The 19,199-nt window shown below is 41.2% G+C and overlaps 1 protein-coding gene across 1 annotated transcript in view; it reads right to left on the reverse strand.

The window, feature by feature from the left end:
• Window positions 1-19,199, reverse strand: part of CFAP54 (cilia and flagella associated protein 54) — a 308,666-nt gene that overhangs the window by 178,148 nt on the left and 111,319 nt on the right. The window contains exons 27-30 of the mRNA XM_047788234.1: window positions 12,734-12,862; window positions 9,499-9,613; window positions 7,413-7,502; window positions 6,288-6,414 (exon numbers count right to left, since the gene is read on the reverse strand). Coding sequence (XP_047644190.1) covers window positions 6,288-6,414; window positions 7,413-7,502; window positions 9,499-9,613; window positions 12,734-12,862 — 461 coding nt within the window. The remainder of the gene's footprint in view (window positions 1-6,287; window positions 6,415-7,412; window positions 7,503-9,498; window positions 9,614-12,733; window positions 12,863-19,199) is intronic.

Raw genomic sequence — 19,199 nt, forward strand, 5'->3', positions numbered from 1 at the left:
TCTTATTTTAATGCACTGGCAAGAACTTTCAGAACAATATTAAATGACAGAAGGAATAATAGGCTTCTTTGTGTATTGCTTAATTTAACAGAAAATCTTCTTCTAATCCTAATTTGCCAGAAACTGTGGCTAAACTTCACCACATGACTTTTTAGCACCTATGAAAGACTCCTTTGACGACCAGTGATAGTTATACTTACAGATTTCCTACTATATTTACATTGAGAACAAAACCGACATTCTCATAGCTAAATCTGTAAGTTAGTATTTTATTTTGATTTTATATACTGCTATATAATATCAATTAATAATTTTCTAACTTTTATTCTCTTTACAAAACTGTTATCAGAGCCTGGTGTGATAAATTCACTAGGAAATGTTATAACCCTGCTCTGAAGTAGCTTTATGTAAAACAAAAAGTGTTTGATCCTTTATATTATGTAGAATTGGCCTAAAAAAGTTTTTGAGCTAGCTAAATTTTTTTTTTTTTTTTGGCTGCCCCATGGCATGTGGAGTTCTCGGGCCAGGGATCAGATCTGAGCCACAGTTGTGAACCTAGCCACAGCTGCAGCAATGCTGAATCCTCTAATCCACTGTGCCAGACCTGGGATCAAACCTGCATCCTGGTGCTGCAAAGACACTAAGGATCTCATTGTGCCCCAGAGGGAACGCCCCAATTTTTTTTTTTTACTGCTTGAATGTATTCTAATAATTTTAATTTTTCCAGGTAATAATCACTTTCAATTAGATTTTCAAATTTATTCATATTAAATTACATATACTATAAAATAATGTTTAACAACTTCCAAATTTATAACTATTTTCTCTTTGGATTACTTACATTTCACTTTTTCTTAATTTGCTGCCCAGAAAATTACGCAATTTATTCATATCTTCAAAGAAGTAACCCTAGGAGTTATCAATTAGACCATTTTATTTTTATGGCCACACCTGCGGCATATGGAAATTCCTGGGCTGGGGTAGAATCAGAATGGCATTTGAGGCCTATGCCACAGCCACAGCAACACAGGATCTGAGCTGCATCTGCAACCTACACCACAGCTTGTGGCAATGCTGGATCCTCAACCGACTGAGCGAGGCCAGGGATTGAACCTGCATCCTCACAGACATTCTGTCCAGTTCTTAACCAGCTAAACTACAATGAGAACTCCTTAATTGGAGTGTTTTAAAATCAACATATAGGGAGTTCCCACTGTGGCGCAACGGAAATGAATCCGACTAGGAAATGAATCCAACTAGGAACCATGAGGTTAGGGGTTTGATCCCTGGCCTCGCTCAGTGGGTTAAGGATCCGGCATTGCCATGAGCTGTGGTGTAGGTTGCAGATGCAGCTCAGATCTGGTGTTGCTGTGGCTGTGGTATAGGCTGGCAGCTGTAGCTCTGATTCGACCCCTAGCCTGGGAACCTTCATATGCCGCGGGGGCAGCCCTAAAAAGACCAAAAAATAAAATAAAACAAAATAAAATAAAAAAGGTATAGTTAATTTCAACTTTTATTTTTATTTATTTTTTCTGCTTTCTTAGACTTATTTTGTTGTTTTTCCAATTTCTTGAGTCCAATAGGTTTGTGTAATTTTATTTTTTCTTGTTTAATAAGTAAAAGAAGATTTTTAAAGCTGCTTTGAGTCCATTTGATTTGGGGCTTCTTATTAGCATGATTTTCAAAAGGCTCTATACCTTTAGTCAGACCTCTTTGTTATATATTTTAATTATATACAAGTATATATGCAGTAATTTATTCTATAAAACTATATAATTATATATGTCAGTAATTTATTTTGTTACAAAATTTCAGTTTTATTGTACTGTAGGAGAATGTGAGCTTTGTAATATTTAGTGTAGGTGATCGACTGAGCTTCATTTTACAGCTTAAGCATTACTTTTTTTTGAAATTTATTAAGGGCTTTAAAGGGTTTTAGTCTTAATTATATATTAAATTAATCTTAGTTGTGTACATTTTATATGTCATTTTTATTTTTGTCTTTTTATGTATTTATTTATTTTAAGGGCCACACCTACGGTACATGAAAGTTCTCAGGCTAGGAGTCAAATCAAAGCTGCAGCTGCCAGCCTACACCACAGCCACAGCCACGCCAGGTCCTTAACCCACTGAGCAGGGCCAGGGATTGAACCTGCATCCTCATGGATACTGGTCAAGTTCAGTTACCACTGAGCCACAACAGGAACTCCCTACGTTTGTCTTTTTAAAAGCAGCACGTTAAACTCTCAATATTACTATATTTCTGTCAAATCAGTTTTGTCTTTTCAGCAGTTGTGTCCATATACTTTGATTTTTTGCTATGTAGAACATGAAAACTCATGAAATATTTTCATTGTGATTTATAAGCATTATGAGTAGAATCACCAATGTGAAAAGGGGACATTAAAAATGAGTAACAGGAGTTCCCGTCGTGGCGCAGTGGTTAACGAATCCGACTAGGAACCATGAGGTTGCGGGTTCAGTCCCTGCCCTTGCTCAGTGGGTTACTGATCCGGCGTTGCCGTGAGCTGTGGTGTAGGTTGCAGACGCGGCTCGGATCCCGCGTTGCTGTGGCTCTGGCGTAGGCCGGTGGCTACAGCTCCGATTCAACCCCTAGCCTGGGAACCTCCATATGCCGCGGGAGCGGCCCAAGAAATAGCAACAACAACAACAAGAACAACAAAAAGACAAAAAAAAATGAGTAACAAAGATGGAAGTTCCCTCGTGGCGCAGCAGGTTAAGGATCTGGCATTGCTGCAGCTGTGGCACAGGCTGCACCTGTGGCATGAGTGGGTTTGATCCCTGGCCCAGGAATTTCCTCATGTTGCAAGTGTGGCCAAAAATAATAAGTTACTAGTTAAAAATAAAAAAATTTGTAACAAACATATTACTTTTTCAATGTTACCAGGACAATTGATTAACATTTTTTAGGGGAAAAAAACAATAAAGTCGAATCCAAATCCCTTTATCAAAATAAATTCCATTTGGATTAAGACACTAAATCTAAACCGTGCAACCATACAATTGGAAGAAAATACTGCTGCCTATTTGTCTGTTGCAGTACGAAGAAAATTTCTTTGTACAAAAATATGTTAAGCATATAAATAAACATACAAAGAAAACAGATATGACTATCAAAGTCGAAATCCACGTGTTCCACAGGCACCTCCTCTCGACTTCCCGACCTGCAAAATCACATCCTAAAACACCTGCTCAGCCTTAACGACTGAAACCGTTACCTTTGGTTTGAACTCACTTGTAAAGTGCAATCTCCGGACTCCGCTCCACTCGAAGCCCACTCCAGGGGCCTTTTGTTACACCGCTGGTCTAAACCACTTATCCCATCTTCCTCTTTCGGAGTATCTATTATTCGTCAGCCGAACCACCCTGGTCAGCCCTCCAAATTTTACTGCACTAAAAGTGCCTTCTGATTTTCTTTGGTATCAAGACTATTGTTGACAGCCTCCAAACACCTCATTTTGGCTATGGTTCTTTAAATGTAGCGGGACTTTCTAATTCCGGCCAGTTCTCTCAGGACCATGGCCTGCTTCATTTAACAGAAGCAATTTCCTCTTTTATATCTTTTGAAAATATGAAGCACATATATTCCAAGCTTTGGTTCTAATAAATGAAGTGCCTATTTTAGGAAGCAGAGTTTTCCAGTAGGGTTTTAGGAGAATACTTACCTTCTGCTGCCATCTTTAAAACAGACCCTGTGTTACTGCTGTTGTCTTTTCCTAGAATGAGAGAGCTAGACCTGTGTCCAGAGGGGAAATTAAAGTCCAGTTGTTGGAAGAAGAGTTGGATTCACTTGGCATCGCTCAAAACTGGCACGAAACACAACGATTTTCTTTGAGGGCAAAGAGAGCCATTCAGGCTTCGAGAGTAAGAGGGATAATTTTAAGTTGTGGTACTTCTATTTGAGGAACTCCCCATTCAACATACAAATGGGCACACCCAAGAATGGCTCTGCTCGCTCATGCAAAGGAATTACAAAAGCACGGCACATGGCTAAAACTGGACCCCAAACCACATTACATACAAAGATAAACTCAAAATTGATTGAAGGCTTAAATATAAGACCTGAAACCATAAAACGTCTAGAAGAAAACATAAGCAGGATGCTCTTGGACATCAATCTTAGCAATGTTTTTCTTTAGATTTATCTCCTCGAGCAAGGGAAACAAAAGCAAAAATAAACAAATGGGACTACATCAAACTGGAAAAAACAAAACAAAACAAAGCATCTGCACTGGGAAGGAAATGATCCACAAAATGAAAAGGTTGCCTATTGAATGAGAGAAGATAGTTGCAGATAATATATCTGACAAAAAGTTAATATTCAAAGTATACAAAGAACTCATAAAACTCAACATTAAAAAAAAAAAAAAGGAGTGCCTATTGTGGCTCAGCAGAAAAGAATCTGACTAGTATCCACGAGGATGCGGGTTTGATCCCTGGTCTTGCTCAGTAGGTCAGGGACCAGCCCTGCCGTGAGCTGTGGTATAGGCTGCAGATGCAGCTCAGATCCCACGTGGCTGTGGCTGTGGGGTAGGTCGGCAGCTGTAGCTCCGATTCAACCCCTAGCCAGGGAACTGCTATATGCTATGGATGCAGCCCTAAAAAGCAAACAAAACAAAACAAAACATCACTTTAAAAAAGAACCGAGGACCTTTTTTCCCACAAAAGACATAGAGATGGCCAACAAGTACATGGAAAGTCCACTAGTCCACTAATCATCAGGAAAATGCAAATCAAAAATCACAATGAGATTATCACCTCACAGGTGTCAAAATGTCTATCATCAAAAAGACAAACAGCAGGAATTCCTGCTGTGGCACACCAGGTTAAGTATCTGGCAGTGTTGCATCTGGGTGTCCCAGGTTCAATCCTCAGCCTGGCACAGTGGGTTAAGGATCCAGCATTGCCTCAGCTGTGTTGTAGGTTGCAGCTGCAGCTTGGATTTAATTCATGGCCTGGGTATTTCCATATGCTGCAGGTGTGGCCAAAAAAAAAAAAAAAAAAAAGGCAAGGGAGTTCCTGTCGTGGCACAGTGGAAACAAATCCGACTCCTATCCATGAGGATGCAGGTTTGATCCCTGGCTTTGCTCACTGGGTTGGGGATCCGGTGTTGCCATGAATTATGGTGTAGTCACAGCTGTGGCTGGGATCTCACGTTGCTGTGGCTGTGGTGCAGGCCTGCAGCTGTACTGTACCTCCAATTCAACCTCAGCCTGGGAACTTCCACATGCTGCAGGTGCGGCCCTAAAAAGCAAAAAAAAAAAAAAAAAAAAAGACAACAAATAAAAGGAAATAAAAGGTATTGGTGAGGATATGGCAGGACTGGAAAACAGTATAGACCCTGTGGAAAACAGAATGAAAGTTCCTCAAAAAATTAAAACTAGAACTACCCTCTGATCCAGCAACATCACTCCTGGGTATTTATCCAAAGAAACAAAAACCTAACTCACCCCTATGTTTACTGCAGCATTATTTACAATAGCCAAGATATGGAAGCAATCTAAGCACCCATCTGTAGCTGGGTGGATAAAGAAGATGTGGGCTGTACATACACAGTGGAATGTTATTCAGGTGTAAAAAATAGTGAATTTTTGCCATTTGAGACAACATGGATGGACCTAGAGGGTATTATCCTAAGTGAAATACATGAGATAGAGAAAGAAATACTACACAAGTTCACTTAGATGTAGAATCTAAACAACAAAACATGAACAAACATAACTAAACAGAAAGCAAGTCACAGATATAGAGAACAAATAGGTGGTTGCCAGGGCAGGGCGGGGGTGGGGGGAAGAGAAATAGGTGAGGGAGATTAAGAGGTGCAAACTTCCAGCTGCAAAATAAACGTCTTAGGTATGCGATGTACAGTATGAAACGTACAGCACAGGAGTCAGTAACTGTGTGATATCTTTGCGTGGTAAAAGATGACAACTAGATTTATGGTGATCATTTTGAAATGTATAGAAATATCAAATCACTATGTTGTTCACTGGGAAATGCTATCGTCCAACCTGACTCAACAGCCAAAGGCCTCACTTCTTTCCTGCTAAAAATATGAACACGCTCTACTGTTCCTCAGGTCAGCTGTATAAATATTTTCATGCTTTTTAAAGTTTTTACACAGCCATAAATCCTCACCGTCTTCCAGATGGCTGTTTTAACGGCATCTCCCCACTCTCTTTTTCATCCGCCTCATATATCTTTAAGGAATAATGTTACTCATTTTTAAAGTTGTCAATGCTAATAAAATAGATATTGGCAAGTACCTTTTCAAGAAGTCATGGACAGGATTTGTTATCTCCACCATAATTTGAAATTTTTCATCATTCATACATTTGAGCATAACTTGGGTAAAGAATTCCAGGAATCGAGGTCTCTGCTTAAATTTCATAACTGCAAAAACAAGGAAATGCATAGATAAGTCACCAACGGGCATGATTATCGGCATTGAAAGGTTACTAATGCTAAGAGTCATTTTTGTCCCAACAGGCAAGTTCATCAACCTGCTTTTTAGAATTGTCACTTAAAAAAAAAAAATGTAGTGGAGTATAAGTGGTGAGACTATTGTTTTTCTAAGATAAAATATTCCTTTACAGTGTACATTTTATTTATTTTCCAAATACCTCAGTGTTAAGAAAGATTTCCTAAAAGTTGCCTCTAACTTGTGACTAGGTAGGGGAACAAAATACTGAAAATTGCCAGAATAACGAGTTTTTATTATAACGAATAATAACGGATTTTCACTCTATGTCACTCTGAGTTAAACAATAATGTTGCTCTCTCTTCATAGCTGAACCTAAAGATCACTAACACGTTTTTTAATTCCCTAGCTTCTGTAAGTTCCATAAAAATACCATTTACTGCCCAAATAAGCCACCATCAAGGCTCTCTCTCTCCGTCCAGATTTTTAGGTCCCTATCTGGGTCTCTTTCAGTATCAGGTGATCAAGAGGCTGTGTTATTCTGAATGGGTAAGAACAAGAAAGCTTCTGCCTCGAACAGGTGAAACCTTTAAACAGCAGACAACATAATCCGCAAGATATAAGATCTTTAACATTAAGTTGAGTGAACAGGGCGTTCCCATTGTGGCGCCACGGAAACGAATCCAACTAGGAACCATGAGGTTGCGGGTTCAATCCCTGACCTCACTCAGTGGGTTAAGGATCTGGTGAGGCTGTGAGCTGTGGTGTAGGTTGCAGACACAGCTTGGATCTGGCATGGCGGTGGCTGTGGCCTAGGCCAGCAGCTGTAGCTCTGATTCTACTCCTAGCCTGGGAACCTCCATATGCCACAGGTGCAACCCTAAAAAGCAATAAATAAACAAATAATAAAATAAAATAAAAAAATAAAAAGAAGTTGAGTGGACAACATATGTACACTGAGGTCACCTACCTTCTTTCACGGCACTTTTGACCGACCAATTTAAAACTATAGGGTAAAGAAATATAGGATCCTCTGCTCCTGAGAGTTCAGTCGTAACATCTAAAGTTAAGAAGAATTAGTAAGTTGTAGGTTCTCTTTAACACAAATATCCAAAAATGAAAGGGTTTTGGTGGGGACGAAAAACAGGAAAATAGCCAGTTTTTTACATTCTAAATGATGTGCCTTAAGATATTAATTATATCATATTTTGGAGATTAAAAAAATCCAATAATCGTGATTATTTTCCTTTCATATTTTCTCCCTAAAAGCCAAGGAGTCCACCACCAAATAGGGGAAGAATTTCCAAGGCATGAGTCTTTCTCATTCAACAGTTATTGTGAATCACCACAATATCAGACTCAAAAACCTACCAAATGTATTAACTCTGTTTTTATAAAATTAAAAGAAAGTGTAGAATCATGAAAACCGCAGACACTGGAGCCAGGCTGCCTGGGTTCACATTCTAGCCCCGCCACTTTTTAGTTATGAGACCTTGGGAAGTTACTCAGCTTCCCTGTGCCTCAGTATTCTTATCTTTAAAATGGGGATAATAACAGCACCTTTTTCATATGGTTGTTATGTACAGGTTATATAGTTTTAATCTGTGTAAAACACTTAAAATAGTTCCTGGCACACAGAAAGCACTGGATAAAACTATTATTTTTGCTATTGTTTTGTTACTGAATCGACTGATTAGCTAGGAACATTGTGCTTTCGAGCAAAATGTCGGGGGCGGGAGTTGATAATATGAAAATAAGTAATTCACATTTCTAGCTCACTTTACACTTTAAGGAATTCTAGTTCTTATATGTAACCAGATAATTACAGCTTTCCCGAAACTAGGGTTACTGGTTATGTGAATAATAGAACACTGGGTTCAATTCATAAATTTCACCTGAAACAGACATGGAGTGTAAATACAGTGAGAGATCCAAGTCCAGGAATTCTGAAAAAGGACCACCATCCAGATATAACTGAGGCACAGAGTGAGAGAGGTGAGGTGGGGCAGAAAATTGTCCAAGTAGAGTTACTCTGCAAAAGACCAAGGGGCCTAAAGCGGAGCCTCCTAATGAGAGAAATGTAGGTCCTCTCTTGTCCTAAAAGGTTTGCAGTACCTGCTTTAAAAAAAAAAATGTGAGAAGGAGTTCCCGTCATGGCGCAGTGGTTCACGAATCCGACTAGGAACCATGAGGTTGCGGGTTCGGTCCCTGCCCTTGCTCAGTGGGTTAACGATCTGCCGTTGCCATGAGCTGTGGTGTAGGTCGCAGACGCGGCTCGGATCCCGCGTTGCTGTGGCAGTGTTGCTGTGGCAGTGTTGCCGTGGCTCTGGTGTAGGCTGGTGGCTACAGCTCTGATTAGACCCCTAGCCTGGGAACCTCCATGTGCCGCGGGAGCGACCCAAGAAAATGGCAAAAAGACAAAAAAAAAAAAAAAAAGAAAGAAAAAAGTGACAATACTTGTCATCACCAGAAACTAAATCAGTTTCTGAATCAGATTTCCAAAATGCAAATTCCAAAACGCCAATCACTGGAACTAAACCCTTTATTTCTCAGTTACATTTTTGCCTTCGGAGCAGAGACTCAATTTTGTGTCCCCCTTCCCCAATATCTTTGGCCACATTTGCCTCCCCCTTGGCTGTCACAGCTGAGGGTATGGTGTGCTGTGCATCTCTGGACAAAGGCCAGGGATGCAGCTCTACAGCCGCAATGCCCGGGATGGTCCCGCAACAAAGGATTATCTGACTCAAATTGGCAACAGTGTCAAGGTCGAGAAAACCTGTCTTAGAATGAGAAGATTTAGGCTCAGATCCAAGCCAGCTATATAATCCTACATAAGTCACTTAATCTTTACCAGCCACATCTGTAAAAAAGCAGTTAACAATCCCTTATTAACGGAGCACTGTTAGGCTTAATGGCACAATGCGAAAGCACCGAGAGCACCGCATAAACCTTAAAGGGTGTCCCAAATGCTAACTGTAATCTAATCCTTTCAGCCAAATATTTTCTTATTTTAAAAAAACAAAAGTATACAGAAAGAAAAAAAAAAAAAAGGCTACATTGCTTTGTCAGTTTGAGTAGGTGTGTCTCCAGTAAGACCAGCTGTTCATTTATTTTTTCAGGTAGTAATATCTGCTGTGGCTTCTTAGTCTTGGAAGACTTCTTCGAAGAACCCTAGAAACATTAGTGAAATGTCAGAATATACTTCGACATGTTTCAAGAATTATCATTTTCAAATAACACTTTAAATTATAATTCATATTTTCATACTTGGTAGACTAAACTATGAATCTACATAGCTAAATGATATGAATTAATGATGAATACTAACTATCGAGTTAGTATACTAACTAACATTATGTTAGTATACTAACTAACATTCTAACTAAATGCCACACACAGTTCTAAGTGTTGTATGGAGGTTGAACAAAATATATCTTTTCTTCCCTCTCCCTTCTTTCCAGTAACTTCTCCCCAAATTAGCCCTCCTGCCATACACACTCCCTTCTGAAAGCAGCTGAGGGTATATCTATAAAAGTCCTCAAAAGAATATGCTCTCAGAAATGTATCCCTTTTCTCTTTTTTTTGTCTTTCTTTCTTTTTCCCAGAAGGAGCTTCTTTACAAAAAAGCTAATTGCTTTTGCTGCTTTTCCTTTCATTGAACATAACAGCATTAGTAATTAGTGAATTAAGAATTAGCAGATCCAGAGTCCCCGTCATGGCTCAGTGGTTAACGAATCCGACTAGGAACCATGACGTTGCAGGTTCGATCCCTGGTTTTGCTCAGTGGGTTAAGGATCCGGCGTTGCCGTGGGCTGTGGTGTAGGTCACAGATGTGACTCTGATCTGGCGTTGCTGTGGTTGTGGTTTAGGCCGGCGGCTGCAGCTCCGATTAGACCCCTAGCCCAGGAACCTCCATGTGCCACAAGTGCGGCCCTAGGAAGAAAAAAAAAAAAAAAAAGAATTAGCAGGTCTGGAGTTCCTGCTGTGGCTCAGAATTGGGTTAAGGATCTGAGTTGTCTCTGTGGCTGCATGGGTTCCATCCCCCACCCAGAGCAGTGGGTTAAGGGCAAACTGCCGCTCCGAGACCCCATAAACTTCCATGTGCCACGGGGCAGCCAAAACGAAAAAAAAGAATTAGTGGGTCTGCACTCAGCCTCCTCACCTGTTTTCGCGTGTTTGAGCCTAACACTGGACTGGTTAATGTCTCCTGTTTTCCACAAAACAGACCCCCCCAAACCCTTACAGGCTCAGAAGGACCTTGAGTGGTTACAGTGACGTCTGACTGTAACGTAGGTATTAGCTTCCAGGCCCTACAGTCTGGGTCCAAAGGAAATATCCCAACCTTATTCTGGACTAGGGGCTCCAAGGAACGAGGCATGGGGTCCTGCCTACAATGACGCAAAGGGTCAGGGTTCAGAGTCAAGGTCAGGGTGACCCAAAGGGGCCTGGGTGATGGACTCTGAGCGTGGACACCACTTTGTGGAAAAATCCCTCAAACTGCTTCCAGCTTAATCAAAACTTTCTCTAGACAAAAAAGCCCCCTCAAAAATATATATTATAATTTAAAAATTCATCCAGTAAAATGGGTTTTTTTTTGTTTGTTTTTTAAGATCTTTCAACATATAACAGAGATAGAAACGGAGCTACTGCAACAGTAATAGGCTTGGGGGTAACAGTCCCTATACCCCCCAGTCACTGAGGGGGCTTCAAGTAATTCCTAACACATCTCAGAAACCTGATGAACTAAGCAGTATTTCAAAATCTGATCTACAAAACCATTTAACCACACAGTTGAAAGAAAATGCAATAAAAGCAGTTCTAGTAAGATCTGTGCTTGGGAGGCAGATATTGAAAACTGGTCTCTTGGAATTCCTGTTGTGACTCAGCAAATTACAAACCGACTAGTACTCATGAGGATTCAGGTTTGATCCCTTGCATTGCTCGGTGGGTTAAAGATCTGGCATCGCCATGAGCTATGGTGTGGGTCACAGGTATGGCTCTGATCCGGCGTTGCTGTGGCTATGGCATTGGCCAGCAGCTGTAGCTCCGATTTGACCCCTAGCCTGGGAACCTCCATATGCCTCAGGTACAGCCCTGAAAAGCCAAAGGAAGGAAGGAAAGAAAGAAAAGAAAAGAAAAAAAAAAGTGGTCTCGTCATTCCCTTTGTGGCTCAGTGGAAACAAATCTGACTAGGAACAATGAGGTTTCGGGTTCGATCCCTGGCCTTGCTCAGTGGGTTAAGGATCTGGTGTTGCCGTGAGCTGTGGTGTAGGTGGAAGATGCAGCTCAGATCTGGCATTGCTGTGGCTCTGACATAGGCTGGCAGCTGTAGCTTCAATTAGACCTCCTAGCCTGGGAACCTTCATATGCCATAGGTTCTGCCCTAAAAAGAAAAAAAAAGAAAAGGCGGCAGGGGGAGGGGGGTCTCTCAAACATAGCAGTCTCATAAAGAAGACAACTAAGATGTCACCAGGAGTTTGGGAAATTGACACTGAACACAGCGAAAAGCTCTGACGTGTATTTACTGCGTTCAATGACCTGCCCGGAATAATAAAGTCTTTAGTCTGAGAGGGACTTTAGCGAGCTTTCAGTCCAGTGTCCGAATGGGTATAGGAGGCTCTCTATCAGCACCTAACTGAACATCAGTACTAGTAATAGGGGGCTATTCCGTATTCTAGCATGGATGCCTTCACGTTTTTTCTTTTTTCTCTTTTGGCCTTCCCTGAAGCATATGCAAGTTCCTAGGCCAGGGACCGAATCCGCTGGAGCTGTGACCTATGCATGTCACAGCTGCAGCAACTTCTGGATCCTTAATGCACTGTGCCTCAGCAGGAAGTCCCTTAATAATAATTAAAAGAAAAAGGGAAAAAGTAGCTCTTCACTACTTATTAGTTTTATGGAAATAATGACAAATGAAAACCTGATCACTTTTTTTTTTGGGGGGGGGGTCTTTTTGCCTTTTCTAGGGCTGCACCCGGGGCATATGGAGGTTCCCAGGCTGAGGGTCTAATCAGAGCTGTAGCCGCCAGCCTACACCACAGTCACAGCAATGCGAGATCCGAGCTGCATCTGCGACCTACACCACAGCTCACAGCAACGCCAGATCCTACACCCACTGAGCAAGGCCAGGGATTGAACCTGCAACCTCATGGTCCCTAGCCGGATTCGTTAACCACTGAGCCACGACGGGAACTCCCTGATCACTTTTCTAACATGTTTACTAAGACTACATGACCTCTCAGAAAATTCCACGAACTTTAGGTTTAAAGATGAGAAACAAAGAGCAGGTACCTCGTCTTGCACCTCTTCGTGTTCAGCAGCACCAAACAGAGATTTGCATCCGGATGTGATGTCCAACATCTTTTTTCCATAATTTATAATTGCTACTGCCAGGTCATACTCCTTCCATGAACGCAGAATCTAATTAAAAATATTTCTTAATTATCTGTAGGAAACGTGTCTATTTTCAAGTGTCATGTATCGTCTGCCATAAATTCAGAAGTCTCATTAATGTTTTGGATCTAACTCCCCCGACTTGATTAAGGAAACTGGGAGTTTACCTACAGATCATATTTCCCTAGGATTAAAACAGCATGATTTCACTATTTTATTTTTATTTATTTATTTATTTTGGTCTTTTTAGGTCCACACCCGGGGCATATGGAGGTTCCCAGGCTAGGGGTCGAATCAGAGCTACAGCCACCGGCCTACACCAGAGCCACAGCAATGCCAGAACCGAGCCTCGTCTTCAACCTACACCACAGTTCATGGCAACACCAGATCCTTAACCCACTGAGCAAGGGCAGGGATCAAACCCATAACCTCATGGTTCCTAGCTGGATTCGTTTCTGCTGTGCCACGGTGGAAACTCTGTTTTCACTAATTTAAATAAAAAGACAAAAAACCCAGGAATCTCATCAGTAATGAATTCCCATCTCTCTGGGACATACCACCATACAGCTTTTGTATAGTAAGTTAACTATTAAAAAATATTTCCACTTAAAAGATCCGTGCTAAAACCAAATCATTCTTAAAAGCCACAAAACCACCACTGCTTGCCTTGAGTTGTCTTGCATGTGAAATGACACAACTACTGACCTCACGGTGTCTTGGGGCTGGCGGGGGGAGTGGGAGGGGATTTACAGCAGTAAATGATTTACCAGACATTGTGGCAGTGACCTCGATTAGAGATCAGCTGGTTTGAGCAGATTCTCCAAAAACCCTGGGGGAAGGACAAATTGTACTCGCTGGAGAAGGGCCCGCCTTGCCCCTCTGGTCCACATTCCTAGCCACTGATCGTTAGCTGGCCTCTTGCAACCTGACCCTTACCCACCTCTTCAACATCATCTTCCACGATTCACCTCCTTGTACGTTAAGCTTACGATACATGGAGCCCAGAGTCCACGGTGCCAGGACTTGATGGTCTCCTCCAGCGGAGGCTTTTCCCAGAACAGCTCTCCCCCTCCCCCACCTATTTATTTAGCTTTGCCTGGTCATTAAAACCCCGGCTCTGGCATTAACTCCAGGAAAGCGTCCCTGGCCAGCAATCTGATTTGTACACACCTTGCTCTAACGAAGGATCACATGAAAGGGACACATTCACTGTGACTCCCAGAGGGCAATGTTCTTAGGGTACAAATAAGTTTGTATGAGTTTGCTATCTGTAGATGAATTCTGTCAAGTTGAATAGGCTAGGATTTAAGATAAGTAACAATGGTTACTTCCCGGGCAAAGAAACACTTATACGGAGGTTGAAGAGCAGTGAGTGGCTGCTTGAATCTGATAAGACCAACTTAACACAAGTGGTAAGAACTAAAATATTTCTGTAGGGCCAGAGCAATGGTGTTAAATTAATGCTGACCTTGGAACAGAATGTGGGAAGGAAAACAATGAAACACATTTTGAAAAAGTAGAGGAACTTGGGCTGAGCAGGGCCTTGAGTGCCAAGCCCAACAGTCTAATTTCATCATAAAATTGATATGAGAGGAAGCAAGTTTTGTTATAAGAAAACAGAAATGAGCTAACGTTTGTTCCTTGTTCACCTCTGTTTTCCAACATATATGGTTTATAGAGAACTGTGCAATCATTCCTCTTTGTTTTAAAATACCAGTGGAAAATACCAAATGAGAAAATAATTTTTCCAATCAAAAGAAAAATAGCCAATTCTGCTTAACATACCAAATGGTGAACAGAATTTTTTTTGATGTGCCAGATGTTTAGCATAAAAGTTTTTTTTAACAATGTGAAAATAATGAAACACTTAAGATGACATGTCTCAGAAGTGGCACTTCATTTAGAATTCTAACAACTCAGAAAGAAATGGAGCCATCTGGAAAGATTACCAATTTTTAAAACAGAACGGAGAAAAAAAACAGGGCCATTTGACTAATTGGGCTTTACCTGTCTTAAGAGAAAAATCTATATAAAATTTATTTATATCAAACGAATGCCTCAAATCTGGGATTCAGGATTAGCCAGGCTCCTGGGTCTCTTGGTCCAGCTGGAAAAAACTTCCAAAAGGACAAGTCTCAGGTTATTAATTTGACACCAAACCAGCTCTAGTATCAAAATCTTGATGATAATATATACTGTAATTTTAAAAATGTCCAGGGACATGGAAACAACCTAAATGTCCATTGACAGAGGAATGGATAAAGAAGCTGTGGTACATACACACTGTGGAATATTACTCAGCCATTAAAAGGAAAGAAATAATAGCATTTGCAGAAACATGGATGGACCTAGAAATTACCATGCTAAGTGAAGTCAGTCAGACAGCAAGACACCAACATCATACGCTAACACGTACATGTGGAATCTAAAAAAAGGACACAATGGAGTTCCCGTCATGGCGCAGTGGTTAACAAATCCGACTAAGAACCATTAGGTTGCGGGTTCAATCCCTGGCCTTGCTCAGTGGGTTAACAATCCAGCGTTGCTGTGAGCTGTGGTGTGGGTTGCAGACTCGGCTTGGATCCTGCATTGCTGTGGCTCTGGCGTAGGCCTGTGGCTACAGCTCTGATTTGACTCCCAGCCTGGGAACCTCCACATGCCGTGGAAGCGGCCCAAGAAATGGCAAAAAGACAAAAAATAAATAAATAAAAATAAAAATAAAATAATAATAATAAAAGGACACAATGATTTCTTTGCAGAATAGATACTGAGTCACAGACTTTGAAAAACGTATGTTTTCTAAATGAGACAGGTTGGAAGGTAGGGGGATGCGCTGAGGGTTTGGAATGGAAATGCTATAAAATTGGGTTGTGATGATCATTGTACAACTATAAATGTAATAAAATTCATTGAGTAATTAAAAAAATAAGGAAATAAAAAACAGTTTAAATGTCCAGGGAGTTCCCATTGTGGCTCAGTGGAAACAAATCTGACTAGCATCCATGAGGATGCAGGTTCGATCCCTGGCCTTGCTCAGTGGGTTAAGGATCCGGTGTTGCCATGAGCTGTGGTGTAGGTCGCAGATGTGGCTCAGAATCCCATGTTGCTATGGCTGTAGCTACAGCTCCGATTCAACCCCCTAGCCTGGGAACTTGCATATGCTGCAGGGACGGCACTAAAAAGACAAAAAAAAAAAAAAAAGTCCAGAACATTCACATTCAGGGTCCTTTCTACAATAATGTCAGCTGGATCTCAGAATGATTCCTCAATAGGGGACAGGGGGCTTCGGTCACGGATGGCAGGTAGAGGAATGCAGAGCCAGCCCCAAGCTACTGTGGGAGAAAAATCACACGCAGCTGAGCGAGGAGGCAGGTGGATAGTGATGGACTTCAACCTCCACCGGATCCCAAATGCTGACCGGAAACCCCATTTATTCCAGGTCACCCTGTTCCATCTTCCACTGCGGCTGTTATAAACATCTTCTCAAGTCTCTGAAACCTACCCTTAATCTCTACCTCCTCACTCTCAGCAAATGACCTTGCTTCCTTTTCACAGAGGAATAAAAGGGAACTGGCTTATCTACGGTTCACAAACCTACCTGCACACTCACCTGCAAGGACAACCACCCTCCTCCCATGAGACGGGAGAGGCAAGTCTCCTGTCAGGGCTGATCCTGCATGTGCTCGAAACCCACTGCCTCGTCTCAGGGATCTTGCTCAAACGGGCAGCCCTCCTCTCCTGTGTCCTCAGCCCTTCCCTCTCCTGCCTCCCCTCCACGTGCAGAATTGGTTTTTTGGTTGGTTGGTTGGTTGGTTATTTGGTTGGTTGGTTGTTAGGAGAAGTTTCTGTTGGCAAGTTACCACCGATAAGCTGCTTTGGAATAAGGTTTCTCTGCTGTGGAAGGAACACTGCAGTCTCCTCTAACAGTTATTAAATGGAAATGAGTAGCTGTCCAAAGCCCTGGAAAGACAGTATAAACCGGTCTTCTCTTGCTTGAGACACCCCTGTCCTGGAAAGACTGATGGAAGGGTTTGGGGGGTGGGTTTAGCCCAGTATTACAGTAATGCTAGGCTAAAATGTGTGTGTGTGTGTGTGTGTGTGTGTGAGAGAGAGAGAGAGAGAGAGAGAGAGAGAGAGAGAGCGCGCACAGTGGCAATGGAAAGGGGTCTTCTGGATTGTGCTTTCAATAGCTACACTGTGTGACAAAGACGGAACTAATAGCCCCAGAAAGATTCCCAAGGTTGGGGAGGGGTTCGATTACCAAAATCGCTCTGGACGAATCACCTTTCCAATCCTTCCTCTTGCCTACTGGAGGCAGGACTGGACCCCTGGACGAAGAGCATCCTTGAGATTCTGAGACAATTCTCTTCCTTTCTTACCCTGCACACTGTTCCCACGTGATACCCCCTACTTCTGTTGCTTGAGTCCATAAACTAATGACTCCTTTTTCTTGATATACTTGGCCTCTCCTGGACGTCAAGCCTCCGTGTCCGATTACATAATGCCCACCTCTTTGGATATCCTACAGGCCTCCAAACTCAATATATTCAAAACTCATTGGGAGTTCCTGTCATGGCTTAGCGGTAATGAACCCAACTAGGATCCATGAGGATGCGGGTTCGATCCCTGCCCTCGTTCAGTGGGTTAAGGATCTGGTGCTGCCTTGAGCTGTGGTGTAGGTGGCAGATGTGCTCGGAGCCTGTGTTGCTATAGCTGGGATGTAGGCTGGCAAAAAAAAAAAAAAAAAAAAAAACCCAACTCATTATCGTCCCCCCTTTTCCCACTTAGGGTTGAACAAATTGTGCTGTATTCACAGAGTGCCCAGAGAGCTGCCTTTCTATGGACTCTTCCTCTCCCTCCTTGATCCTGCATATTCGATTCTATCTCATAATTAACTCCTGAATCCTTTCAGTTCTATCTCCCACGTTGTTTCCACATGAGTTTGGTTTACCATCGCTCACCTTCTAACTCATTTCTGGGCTCAGGTATTATCCCCTCTAATTATTAGCTGTTGTGCCACCAGAATAATTTCTTTTTCCTAAAATATAAATCTCATCATTTTTGAAATCTCCCAGGTTTGAAACCCTTGAATGGCTTCTCTCTGACCTCATGAGATGGCCATTCATCATCTAACACTTGCTCACTGCTCCACTTTTTAGAGTGACTGAAATATTTAATCATATCCTCCATAATTAAAAATAAATTAGATTCTTCTTTTCCCAAACTGTGAAATTATTTTGTATTTTCTCACCAATGACTGCCTGGAGTGATCAATGTTAATAACCTTGCAGCTGTTGCGTTTTTTAAAAATAATTGCCTTTAAGTTTTGTTTGCAGTGTCTTGCCATAAAAAGTATTTTTAATTATTATGTAATATATTTATCTTTTATCTGTGAATCTTTTGAATTTTGTGCCCTGTTGAGAAAGGTGTCCCCTGATTTCAAGGCCATTCAAACATCCTCAAATCCATCTGGACTTTATTTTCTTTACGGTATGAGGTAGGACTCTGGCTTTGTTTATTTTCAGATCAACAGTCAGGTATATTAGCACCTTTTATTAGTAAATTATCATTGTCTCAATGAATCTAAATGCCACCTTTTCTTATATTATGTTCCTTGTGAACCTGGGGTTGGCTCTTCCTGGGTCTCTGTTCTAGTCCACTGAACTATCTGCCCATTGCTCTGTTCGGATCATTTTTCCTAAAGTGGCCTTAGGGTAAATTTCAATATCCATTGAGAACTTTTACATAATTCTGATCGGTTTCAGAGAAATCCCATTGGGATTCTGATCACAACTGCGCTGCATGGAAATATTATTTTAGGAACCATTTATTTTGCTGTGACAGTAAGTCTTCCTGTTCAGGAACCCGGTGGGCCCTGCCGTATGTTCAGATCTTATTTTGTGTCCTTCGGTGAGATTTCATATTTATTTAGGTTCTTTAACATTTTGTTAAGTTAAAAATATTGTGTATTCTAAGTGGTATTATTTTCCCCTCTCCTTTCTGACTGGACTGGGAGTATTAAAAATAAAAACAACAGCAAAAACATAAACAAACCCCAACTTATCAGTTTGTGTCTTAGATAACTTTATAAATACTTATAAATCTTATAAATTCTTATACCACTTTGCAAATTCTCTTTTTAATTCTAGTAATCTTCTACTAGAGTCTCCTGGGTTTCTGAGATCTCTACAATTACAGACAAATTATCCTTCTCTAATATTACAAAATTATTTCATAGACTATCTATTGCATAAGACAGAATCTCTACAAATAATAAATTATATTATTGAGTTAGCATTTCCCAGGCCTGTTTTTTAAGTAAACAGCTTCAGAAATCTGCCATGTAGTATGATATTTGCTGAAA

The sequence above is a fragment of the Phacochoerus africanus genome, chromosome 7 (assembly GCF_016906955.1).
Source record: "Phacochoerus africanus isolate WHEZ1 chromosome 7, ROS_Pafr_v1, whole genome shotgun sequence".
Lineage (NCBI taxonomy): Eukaryota > Metazoa > Chordata > Mammalia > Artiodactyla > Suidae > Phacochoerus > Phacochoerus africanus.